This window comes from Trachemys scripta, chromosome 13 (assembly GCF_013100865.1).
Source record: "Trachemys scripta elegans isolate TJP31775 chromosome 13, CAS_Tse_1.0, whole genome shotgun sequence".
Classification (NCBI taxonomy): Eukaryota; Metazoa; Chordata; order Testudines; family Emydidae; genus Trachemys; species Trachemys scripta.
In genome coordinates this window covers 25,522,453-25,535,631 of record NC_048310.1, presented here as the reverse complement: position 1 = coordinate 25,535,631, position 13,179 = coordinate 25,522,453, and the positions used below count along the sequence as shown (strand labels likewise).

The 13,179-nt window shown below is 41.0% G+C and overlaps 1 protein-coding gene across 1 annotated transcript in view; it reads left to right on the top strand.

The window, feature by feature from the left end:
• Positions 1-13,179, top strand: part of VPS35 (VPS35 retromer complex component) — a 40,910-nt gene that overhangs the window by 5,978 nt on the left and 21,753 nt on the right. Inside the window, exons 2-3 of the mRNA XM_034788294.1 lie at positions 10,255-10,353; positions 12,786-12,882. Of these exons, the coding sequence (XP_034644185.1) occupies positions 10,255-10,353; positions 12,786-12,882 (196 nt within the window). The remainder of the gene's footprint in view (positions 1-10,254; positions 10,354-12,785; positions 12,883-13,179) is intronic.

The window sequence follows — 13,179 nt, the reverse complement described above, 5'->3', positions numbered from 1 at the left end:
GGTGAGAAGATTCTGTGTGGGACAATCTGGGTGCGGGCAGCTCAGTAGGGGGGTCTAGATGTGGAGGGATCTGGATGCACAGAGGCTCGTTGCGGGGGGGGGGGGGGGCATTTTCCGGGGGCAGGGGGGGGTTTGGGTATTGGGGGCTAGGGGGGTTCTGGATGTACGTGGTGAGGCTTGGCAGGTATCTGGATATGGGAGGTCCAGCTGCATGGGGCTTGGGTGGATGGGGGAGCAGCTCCCTTCCCCCACAGTTGAGGAGTGATGGAGGCAGGAAGCAGAGGAGGATGCTGAGCTTTCTGCAGCTGGGGGGGGCGGTTTCTGGGGGCGTGGGGTCTGACACAACCCCAGACACTCCTTGCAGGGAAAGAGGCAGTCCTGTCCTCTCCTGCCCAGCCTGGACTAGCCCAGCCCCGTGGTGATTTCTCTCTGCCAGCTGCTCCGGGTGCCTGACACAATGTATCTACTCTGCTAGGGAGTGGTGTGTGACTGCTCTTGCAGCTTCCTTGTCAGAAAGTCATTTTTCTGCGAGAAAGCAAAGAAATCTGTGGTAGACATGAATTCTGTACACGTGCTGTGGTGCAGAATTTCCCCAGGAGTAAATAATTAGCATCCCAGTTTACCAACCAATCAGGCCTACCATTCTTTTGTATCTGCCTGTAGAGGGTGATATCCTTCAGCCAATTTACTTAATTTTATCACTCAGCCAGTTAGTTTCCTTCCTCCAATGTGTTCAAATGTAAGGCTTTTTAAAAACTGTTCATTCTGAATTCAGCTGCTCTGTATAGAGACTTATATAATTTTCCAGTATTTTGATGCAAAAAAATGTGACATATTCCTCTTTGCAATGTTAAACTGTGGAAGAGAAGGAAGAAACTCAGAATTATGTATGTTCTGTTAGCTGTGTAACTTTCTCTTCTTCCTTGTCTGGGGACAACCTATGGCTTTTGTGTTTGGGATCAATCGTATACACTAATGGAAAGATTCCATATTTTCTCGCTGTGGACACATAACTGTGACCTTATGTGATCCAAAACTTTGTTAATTTATGCAGCCATATGTTCAGTCACACTTGACAGTGGTGTGTTCATCTTGTAATCTGTCAAGTCCATCTGAAGCCACCTTCAGTTGCTTTTGTGAAATGACTGCTATGTTGTGATCAGTCTTTGTGCTTAGTACAAATTTCAGTATAGATTTCAACACAAGGTAGCTGGATATAAATGTAGATAAACAATCTTTTAGGGACTTCCACAAAATATTGTGGAACCTGAGGCATAAATCTTATTTCATTCAGCTGATCAGCTTCCTGATGATTGTAGAAACTCAAAAATTCTTCTCCATTGTGTCTTGGGACTGTGCAGTGCTATTCCTTTCTTGATGAGGTTTAAGTAATGTGGTGAATATTCGTGTGCCAAAAGTTCTGGGTAGTTTTGTCAGAGAATTTATAGTCTTTTGTTTATTGTCTGAACAAACAGCAGAGACCTCCTTTATATACTTTGCTCATCTTGGATAGCATCTTCAACACCTTGGACATAATATTCTGCAGTTTTATTTTAATATGCTGAATCCAGTAGCATAACATAGGGACAGACTTTTCACTATATTGATGCTTGTAGCTGTTACAGAGTCACTTCTGGTGTTCAATTAACCATTTTACATCAATGTCAAATTAATTGAGGGGTTGGGTTGTGGGTTTATTCCTTCAATTTTTCCCTCTGTTTCATCACTTAGAGCATTAAGTAATGGACCTGCACAGCTGCAAATTCAAATCTGTCTCAGGAGTTTATTCAGGGCAAAGTGCTTCCTTGCATCTTTTCATTACACTGTTCATATTATGCTGCACTGAAGGTGGTGGTGTTAGTTGCAACCTTCTTTTATACTGTCATGGCAAGTCCAAGTCTATGTGAGAGAGACTCATTTTTTTTCCCCAATATAGTCCATGTTGAAGAGTTTCTATTGCTGGGCATCGTGGAACAGTGACTTACTGAAGCTGGACTTTGATGTCATTGGAAAATTCAGAACAACAGGAGTACTTGTGGCACCTTAGAGACTAACAAATTTATTAGAGCACAAGCTTTCGTGGACTACAGCCCACTTCTTCGGATGCATATAGAATGGAACATATATTGAGGAGATATATATACACACATACTTAGTCTCTAAGGTGCCACAAGTACTCCTGTTCTTCTTTTTGCGGATACAGACTAACACGGCTGTTACTCTGAAACCTGTCATTGGAAAATTCAAATTCTCATCAATGTTCTGGTCTTCATCTTCAATTAGACAAAGTTTCATTTAGTAGCTTTTTTTTGATGTTGAAGAATCTAAAAGGACCCAGTTTTCTATTTGAGATGAGCATGAATCCTCTCTCATTTTCTAATGCTTTACAATGTTTATATTTTGCTGTAGAAGAATGATTTATTTTCAGTGCTTAAATCCATTTAGTTTCTTGTTTCTTACCACTTCCTTACACTTTAAGGCTATTGAGTCAAACTTTCATACACTGAGACCCAGTAATGTACTATATTGCCCTTTTGCAGGCTTCAGCAGCAGCTTTCATAGTTATACAGTTGGAATGAGAACTAGGTGAACTGCCTTAGTGAATGCAGATTGTGAAGGCTGAAAAATAAATAAAGCTGGCTAACCCTTATAAAACCACATCAGATGCCCTGGCCCACCTTCCAGAAGTCTTTAAGCTTCTTCCAAGCAAAGTCTCCTACTAGTTGACAACTTCACTTACTGCTTATTGAATGATAGACAATTCTGCTAACTAGCCACACACTTTCTAATTGTCAGTGACTCCAGTTGCTCACTATTCCATCTAGGCTTCTAGATGTAAGAAGAACCTTTGTATCTTCACCACTCCGTTTTTAGAACAGTTAAACTTTTCATTCGCAGGCCAAAATTAGTATTAAAATTAAAAAAAACAACAACCTTGTTCAGATAGACCATGTTAATATACATACTTCAAAGTGATATAGAAGTTAAAAAGAAAAGAAAAAAAAAAAGAAAAAAACAAACTGCAGCAAGGGATTTTTCCAGCTGTGATAGCATGGAAACAGAAAATATTTCTCTTCAGTGGGCTTATATACTAACTTTCTGGTCTTGAAGAGCTACAGTGGAAGTTATATGCAATACTGAAACTCTGACTGTTCAAAAATTGTATTATTGTATGCAATGTGGTAGCTGTGTTGGTGTCAGGATATTAGGGACACAAGGAGGGTGAGGTAGTATATAAACCCCCCCGCTGGACTTTATCCCCTGAGCCCTGAACCCACCGAATCTAACTGAGTCCCACCACGTGAGGGTCACCCCATCCCCATTACCCAGCCCACTTACTTATACCCATGAGTGTCTCTACTTTCTGTATGAGTGATGGACCCTCACCGCTTGTTGGCTGTATCTTGGTTCCGCTCACCGTTTACCGCCCCCATTGGGGACATTGCAGTCTGTATATATTTTGTACTGCCCAACACCAAAATACTAACATCCCCCTATACACTGTATGCTACCCCCAATGACCAATAACTGACACATCAAATTTTCTGTATCGTTTATTTTTCAAATATTATCTAATAATCTCTTATTGGACAACTTCTGTGAAGAGAGACAAGCTTTCGAGCTTGCACAGAGCTCTTCTTTGAAACCTGAAAAGCTGAACATTTTTGTTTCAGCTGTGAAGATGATTAGCAGTGGAGCAGTTCATGTTGTGGTGTCACTGGGTTCCACAATTGATACTCAAATGAGGCAGACATCATGCTGTTGGTTGGTTACACTTGGTTCATATTTGGAAGGCTCTCTGTGCAACCCTGAGGACTAAACAACTTCTTAAGAAAATAGCAGAAAGCGCGTGCAAGAGCTTAGATTCTTCACAATCTGGATATCATCTGAGCAACACAAATAGATCATGCAGGTAGTACCCAGCCCATGGGCTGTATATTTGGCATCCCTGTAGAACATCAAATTATGCTACTATTTTTTTTTTTTTTACAGCAATTGAATTAGATAAGAATATTCTGGCACTTGCAATGCTTATTTTTTTTCTCTTTCAGATAAATGTAGTGTTAATATTAAATAAATTGACTCAAATGCCACCATTCTTGTTGTCTGTTACTTCTTTGGCTTACAGTTATAGCCAACATTACAATTTTGCACTGAAAGTAAGAACCTGATTTTATTTGTAGAAGTCTTAGGCTTGGCAAAAGGCTTGCCTAATTTGTGAGTGCAATTCTGTGGTTGTGTATGCAAAGGAAGACTTCTTCATGTGTGCATGAAAACACTTGATTTACATATGCAAATCAGAGTGCTCTTGTACACCTGAAAATTTGGCCCTAAAAGTACTTAGATGATGCTCTTTAATATTCTAGAGAGAGAGAGGGTGCCATGAAGTCCACCAGCAGACCAAATTATAGAACGAACTTTCCTGACCCTGGCATTACTCTCTGAGAAAGTGTGCTAAATCTGTTCGCAATAGCTCTTGTACTAGTAATTAGCCCTTTTGCAAAAATGGTCTTGTAGTTAAGGCACGGGACAGGTGTAGATTTGATTCCCACCTCTCTCAGTTGTTTTTTTTTTTTTTTTGTATGTGTGTAGGCTTGTGACAATTTGTGTTGGTGCCCTATCTGTAAAATGTGGCTAATACTTTCTAAGATACAAGGATGCTGTGAAAAAAATTCATATTTGCCAGGTGGTCAGTTACTATGACAGTGAGCACCACATAAATTAGAGCGTTAGAAATATGTAGCTCTATGCAGGTCTCATGGTATAACAGTGCTTGAAGAAATTCCCCTGCCTTGTATGAGTAGGAACTTGACCTGGTGCACATCATGAACTTCTGCTATTGATTTAAGAAAATGGATTCTAGCTAGCCCTTACCATTGCAAAGACCGCTTTCAATATAGGGTTGTCTTCCTGAATCTGTAGAGAGAGTTCCTAGGCTGCGGATGTTGCTTATAGCTTTACTAAGCAGTAGCTGAGTGAAATTAATGCTGACTCATGTTGCTGTCAAGAACATTGTGGGACTCAGTGATGCATTCAAGAATCCCGGGAATCTCCATTGTTTACTGCTGTTTGTGGAAAGCTAGTGACTGTCAGAGGTAGGCTGTGGGGTTACTGGGAGGCAAACCCCCAAAAGGGAGATGGGTAGTGGGGGAGGAGTAGAGCAGAGGAGACTTTGTCTTCTTTTTTCTTTTATTTGCTGTAGAAGCCAGGATCCTCTGGAGGGTGGAGAAAAGACGGAGAGCTCCTCGTTCCTTCTAGTATATGAGGGGAGTGCGAATGGAGCCTCATGTGTATCTAGCATCCTAGCTAGGAGCTGTTGTAGTATATATAATGCACAGACAAGGGTGTGTGGTTGGATACTCTGCTAGGAATCTTCCTCCTTCCCAGCTTTTGAGCATAGCCAGTAGGGCTCGGCTTCTTGTCAGGATATTGTTCCTGGATTCCTTTGATAGAGTTCTTACCTCGTATTTTATACTTACTTTTTGCCTGGTAAGTAGTCTCTCACTACTATCATCTGTCATATACTTCAAGTCCTGTCCCACTGAGGTAGTATTATCGTCATTTTAAAAACGGGAACTGACCTTTCCCAGGACCACACCAAGTTCCTGACCAGGCTGGAATTACATCTTGGAAATCAGTGACTTCTCCAGGTCCCTTCCAGCCCTATATTTCTATGACCTCCTACCCCACTATGCCATTGTACTATCCCATATTTAAACATAGTGATAGCTAGTACAATTCTTCTCCCAGCATGGACAAGGCTTATGTGTTAATCATACTAATGAAGTGTCTTTCTTTAGTATACTTGTTATTACTACTTTTATTATCTTTAATACTGGAGACTGCACTATGCCTTGGGGAATGATCTCTGTCCTTCAGAGATGTAATTGTGAATGGGCATAAAATGTGATGGGGATATCTGACTCCAAGTTAATTTTGCTGACATTGTAGGTTGAATAGCAGTAGTGCTGGGGAGTAATTTGCACCACATGTGTTTTTTTTTTTTTTTAAATAAACATATTAACTCAGATGTACTCATATGGAATAAAGAATCAGTAGAATTATAATGTTAGTATTAAGTTGCAATGGCATCAAATATTTATTTTGAATGTGATTATTTGAATTTACTGCAGTTATTTTTCTGTGTTTGGATAGGTGACCATCTCCCTCTGTAGACATTGCTTTAGCAGTATCTACTTTTTGGCTTATGTGTATGAACAACATTTATCTTAAGCCCTGAATTTTTACAGCTGGTACATAATTAACTTCACACCTTTCAGATGAAAAAGGAAAATCCAAATTGTGTTTTTTAAACCCAAACACTTTAGTTAGTGAGGGGGGAAATAGAATGTGTTCTTGCAATTATGTACATCTTATTCCTGAAACAAATTGTCTCGGGTTAGTCTGCTCCAGAGGTATGTCATGCTGCTTTGTTCAAGGGCCTGGCCAGCACCAAGCTAGGGGAAGATGTGTTGCACCAGAATGCATCCTGGGCCTACTGGGAGCAATGCCTTTTTTTGGACAGTCTAGTAGGGCACAAAATTTGGGTAGAAATATTAGTTAATCATAATTAAGGCTTATCTGTACATGAGGCATTACCCTAAAAATATAGTCCCTAGTTATCCAAATAACACTTAAACTCCTGCAGTCAGTTTTCATAATTAGTCATGATAAAAACAGTAGCTTGTGGTTCTGCTTCACAGTCTCTTGTGAATTAAATGATTCCTAAATTGCAGTAAACATCTCCCCTTCCTCGTGTTGTTTGCTTTGTAGTAAGCGTAGCCCTCTTATAAAAAGGGATAATAATAAGGAAGTGACTAGGCTTTCAAATAGGAAGGAGTTTCTTGAAGCAAACGATTGTGTCCACTTCACAGGAAATGGGGTAGGGGATGACCTGTTAAAAATTTAAATAATTTAATGCAAACTGATGCATTGTGCTGCATTTCAGATATTGCAGCCTTAATTTAATATATTTTGTTTAAGTTTCAAACTTGCTGTTTCTGAACTGATTTACATTCCTTACTATAATTCTGCAACGGAGAAATATTTTGTAAAAAGATGCTTGCTATAAAAGGGATTTTGGAATGTGGCAAATCTGTTCCACTAGTTCAGAAGTGAAGGTGCAGTTGATACTAATATTTATAGCTGCTTATATAAGATCAGTTTTAATGTACAAAGCCTCAAAACATTGTAGAAGACTAAAATAAAATCTTTTTCTGCTTAGTATATGGGCAGAAAATGTGATACAATAAATGAGATGTTAACCTGGCAAATAACAAAGGAGATTGTATTTGGAGTAGGGTTAGGGAGTACTTGTATCTCTGTCTCCCTTGTCTGGATATGCTCATGATATTATACCTAATATTTATGTCCATCATCCAAGCTGCATGCTACTGATGCACGACTTCTAATATCTCCATGGATATGTCATGATCCCATTAGTCTTGGTATCAGTGAAAAGATCGTTTGTTCTCTGCTGAAACAGTGATAGGCTCTGAAGGCTGTCTGACATCTAAATCAATGAGAAGGAACCAAATTTGTTCAGAGCTGAAGCTTGCTGGATTCATCAAGGTGAAAAGCTGTGAAGCAGGGGAGCAGAAGTCATAGAATACAGGAAAGATGTGTTTTATGTTCACTGTCTGCAAATGTGTATTGCACTTCTGATCTGTTAGTGTTCTGCTTCTCTAATATTTGCCCCGGTTAAGGCCATAAGGACATGGATAGCAAAGTTTACCAAAAAGAACAGGAGTACTTGTGGCACCTTAGAGACTAACAAATTTATTAGAGCATAAGCTTTCGTGGACTACAGCCCACTTTAACCTCTAATTCTGCACAAAGATAAATGTTATGGTTTTGAATGGGACTTTGTTCTTAATGCTCCGGGGAGGGAAGCAGCCGTACTCTGTTGCCTCTGAATGTTCTCTGCCTGGCGGTGGTGCAGCCAATAGCCTCTCCATGCTTTATTCTGGCCAAATGTTTCATGCAGGTCCCTGTTGAGCCTGGGTGAGCGTTACATTTGTTTCCATCATATCCAGTGGCTTTGCTGTAGAGAAGCAAAGTGGGTGGATGTTCTCACTATGGCTGCCCATAGTGCTCCTTTCTACTGTATTGCTTCCAAAAATGGCCTTACATGATCTAAAGCTCTTCCTCTGTAAAAGTGAGTCCAGCTTGGAACGAGGTGAATAAGAGTATGTTCCTATAGCTGTAAGATTATGTTGAACCCCTGTTTTAATGTGGCAACACACATTTTGGGATCCCTTCTTTCCTTTTGGAAATACTACTAACTTGTACCTTGATTGAGGCGCATGGGAGAGGCTGTAGCTACATCTGTCTGAGTGGCTTCACTTCTGAAGGAAGCCCCTCCATAGAAACTTGTATTCTACTCATCATCCTTGATGCAAAATCCCCCTCCTGCAGTGGATGGAGGAGAGCTGCAGAGCTGGAGGTCACTTGAAGTTGTTCTCTAAGTACATTGTATTGTAATGTGTTTTGGAAAAGTGATCATCACAGAACAGGATAGGACTGCCTGTAGGTTCCTAGCTGTATAGGCAATATCATGTTATGGAGAAAACCACATCTCTGTGTGTGTGGAACTTGAATTCCTGACAGGGAAAAGAGAGCTGTTCATTCGTGTATTACATGTAATACACGTAATCCCGAAGTCATTCAAGTATCTTCTGGTGGGGCAAAGATAAAAATCTTTTGTACCACTTGAGCTGTCCAGTTTTCTTTTAAAAGCAAACAAACTCGTGTGAGGTTATTTCCCATCTCTCACAAAAGTATATCACCTGTCTGCTACCTGCAAAAAAGCCTATGGCTGGAAAAGAATGGATGTTACAATTTGGAGTGTGCCAAATGCAGCCAAAACCATATGTTCCTTTTTGGAGCGTGACTTGGCGGTGAGGTGGTGTCACTCAGCCATAGAGCTCTCTCTTACTATCTCCTCTCTGTAATGACTGCCTCTCAGATATGTGGACGTGTGAAGAAGGTAAAATTTCCAGGGGTTCATTCCGAGGCCTGTAAGTTACACTGTATTGGCATAGTTATGTCTGTTGAAAAAACCATGCCACTGACGAATATATGCTTCCATCAACACAGCTAACTTTGCTTGAGGAGGTAGTGTTCCTACATAAAAAGAAAAACCCCTTTTGTCGGAGTAGGCTGCCATCTGTGCTTATAGATTTATAGACTTTAAGGTCACAAGGAACCATCATGATCATTTAGTCTTACCTGCACATTGTAGGGCACAGAATCTTAACATTCCTCCTCTTCCCCCCCCCCCCCCCCGTAATAGACCACCAACCTCTGGCTTAGTTATGGAAGTCCTCAAATCATGATTTAAAGACTTTGTTACAGAGAATCCACTGTTTACGCTAGTTTAAACCTGCAAGTCCTGTGTTCCCCATGCCATGGGAACGGTGAACTGCCCCAGGGTGTTTGCCAATCTGACCTGAGGAAAATTCCTTCCTGACCCAAATATGGCAATCGGTTAGACCCTGAGCATGTGGGCAAGACCCTCCAGCCAAACACCTGGGAAAGAATTCTCCATAGTAACTCAGAGCACTCCCTGTCTTGTGTCCCATCACCAGCCATTGGAAATGTTTGCTGCTAGCAGTTGCAGATTGGCTACATGCCATTGTAGGCAGTCTCATCATTCCATCGCCTCCATAAAATTACCAAGCTCAGTCTTGAAGCCATTAGGTTTTTTTGCCTCCACTACTCCCTTTAGAAGGCTGTTCAAGAACTTGACTCCTCTGGTAGTTAGAAACCTTTGTCTAATTTCAAGCCTAAACTTGTTCATGGCCAGTTTATATTAATTTGTTCTTGTTTCCACATAAGCGCTTTACTTAAATAACTCCTCTTCCCTCCCTGGTATTTATCCCTCTGATGTGTTTATAGAGCGCAATCATATCTCTCCTCAGACTTCTTATGGTTAGGCCAAACAAGCCACACTCTTTGGGTCTAGTCTCACAAGGTAGGTTTTCCATTCCTATTAGCCCTTCTCTGCACCTGTTCCAAATCGAGCTCATTAGGCTATACCGACATATCTGTGCCTGCGTAGCCTCAGAAGCGTAGGCATACCCTAGGTGAAGGACAATGATAAATAACTCTGAATTGTGGAACTGGGATTAGGCTTATAGAAGCCCAGCGGACATCTCATGGCCAAAATGGTAGGAATCCAACTTTGAGAAGAACAAACCATAAATAGTTACACTTGAGTCAATTTTTTTCCTTGTCTCTTTCTTTCTTTAGCCAACAACACAGCAGTCTCCTCAAGATGAGCAGGAAAAGCTCCTGGATGAAGCCATACAGGCTGTAAAAGTCCAGTCTTTCCAGATGAAGCGATGCTTGGTAAGAAATGTGTGTGTGGGGTTTTTTTTTTTTTTTTTTTTTAAGTAGTGGAATGTAATTTCTTGAAGCGGGAAGGAACTCTTTCTCTCCTCCCCCCCATGAACTGCAGTTCGATTCATTGGATTTAGTTGGAAGCATGGTGAACTTTACAGTCTGTTTTGAGTACACAAGCATTGACTGACTCCCTTGTTCGGGGTGAACCCAGCACACTTCGAAGAAATAGACGTGACACTTCCAGCAGAGGGTGAAACTGGAGCACTACTTTTAGTGCCACTGCTTGCTGAAATGGAAGGAATATTTTTCTCATTTCATAGGCCAGAAGTTTTACTGACTTAATTTCCCTCAGCAAAATGTAAAAGTGTCTGAATACCTGCTATTCTATGCAGCAAGTGAGGGAATAAGTCTTCTCAAGTGGAAATCTGCAAGTGCCTACAAGCCTGAAAGCTCTTTAGATTAAATCTTCACAAAGGTTTTAGTGTAGCCCTTTCCTTTTATGTAAAACTAAGTAGTCCATAACATGGTAAGAACACATCCTGCTTGTCCCTTACTTTCAGTATGTTAAGTGTCAAGTATCAGAGGGGTAGCCGTGTTAGTCTGGATCTGTAAAAAGCAACAGAGTCCTGTGGCACCTTTAAGACTAACAGATGTATTGGAGCATAAGCTTTCGTGGGTGAATGCCCACTTCATAGGATGCATCCGACAAAGTGGGCATTCACCCACGAAAGCTTATGCTTCAATACATCTGTTACTTTTAAAAGTGCCACAGGACTCTGTTGCTTTTTATGTTAAGTGCATATTTCTCCACAGTGCTTTTCCATGTCTCTTCCCTTCTGTCAAGCTGCAGAATTTTGTTGAATGTATTTTCAGCAGGGCAGTCCTCTGTATGCTGCTGTGCAGGAGTACTATTCCTATAGCATACACTGGGGACTTTCCGAGGGCTGCAGTTGTGGCGTTAGTTAGGCTATGTCTACACTACTGTGGTAAGTCAACCTAAGCTATGCAACTCCAGCTACATGAATAATGTAGCTGGAGTCAACGTAGCTTAGGTCGACTTACTGCGGTGTCCGCACTATGCTGGGTCGATGGGAGACATTCTCCCATCGACATACCGTACTCTTCTCGTTTGGGGTAGAGTACTGGGGTCTACTGAAGAGCGGTCTGTGGTCGGTTTGGCGTGTCTTCACTAGACCTGCTAAATTGACCCTAGTGCATCGATCCCCGGAGCGTCAATCCGGGGGGTAGTGTAGACATAGCCTTAGATGGATTGTACTGTGATGCATTGCACTGAGATCTCCCTTCATCTCTTTACCTCTGCTGGCCGAAACTTGAAGAGACAATTGGAGGGAAGATGAGAGGAGCATAAACAGTAGGAAGCCTAGCATATGTGAGGAATTTGGCTTTAACTCCAAAAGAATGAATAAAACTTGAAGCTGAATTTAAAATGAGTTTGAGAAGCTTTGAGTCTATGGAAGCTTATAGTGGTCCTTGGCCAACTACAGTCACGTACTTGCAGCCAGCAAGGATGAAACAATAGCACCAACAGAATTTCCTCTGTTCATATCTTGATGTGTTGGCATCTCCAAAACAACCTGCAGAGAAATCACAACTATACTTTCCATCCGTGTTACTGAAAGGAGAACTTGTCCCACTATTTAAAGACATTTTGAAGTCCCATGCTCATAAACTCTGTAGACATAAGACTTAATCCTCACCCACCCAGTAGACTGTTTTATATTCATACAAAAGTGTGCAGATTCATGGTCCAGATAATTATATGGAACTCTGAATATGCCTCTTGTTCTCAACAGTCTAATAAAACACCACTTTCCCCCCACATTAAAAATACCATTTTATGGAGAGGGACAGGGGAATCTTATCCAAATCAGTTTTCCACTAATAATGTGAGTTACCCTGTATCTTTATCTGTTAGGGCATAGTGCTGTGCTTCATCACTAGACTGAGCTGGAAAGCAGACTTGGGTCTAGAACTTTAAAGAGTTGTAGAGATGTCTTGCTTTGGTCTCCAGGGTGGGATTATGTTTGTTGGGGAGAAGAGGGGTGAGGGTTGCCCCACTAGTGTAAATAACAAGCTGTTTCTCCAGTGTTTCATGTCCTAGCCCACAGGTATACTATATCCCCATATCAAGAGACACTCAGAATAAAACTTGCATCATTTTCTTGTTAAACACTCACTAGTTCTCTGTCTAGATGGTGACCAAGTTACTTAAAATAATTGGATTTGAGGTAGATTGTTTCTCAGTTTTGTGTTTTTTGGGGTTGGTTTTGCATTTTTGCAAAAACAGCAGTTTAGTTTTCCATGCTGTTTTTAACGTGTTAGAAAACTAACTCGCTACACAAATCAAACTGCAGTTGTCTAGGCTGGGGAATGACAAGTGAACACTGCTAATGTTTGTTCCTACACTCACTGTTTAGGACAAAAACAAGCTTATGGATGCTCTGAAACATGCCTCCAACATGCTTGGTGAGCTGCGGACTTCTATGCTATCTCCAAAGAGCTATTATGAACTCTGTATCTTTTGAATGGTTGATGGGAGAATATTTGAGGTACTGTGCACTGCAGTCTGTGTAGTTGTGTGCCTAGTAGTAACATGATCTCCCTTTGGTCTCATCTCTTGTAAAATCAATTTTTTCCCCTAACATTGCTTTATTCAGGTTTCTGTCTGCTAGAACTGTTCTTTATCCAGATAAGCTGAAGAAGGGAACACACTAGCTCACTGTGAAAGAGATTGTTCATTCTTGTTGTATAGTATAAAGTAGTCCATAATCACATCAGAACTCTGTGGGCCTGACCTCTTAGATTCTGTAT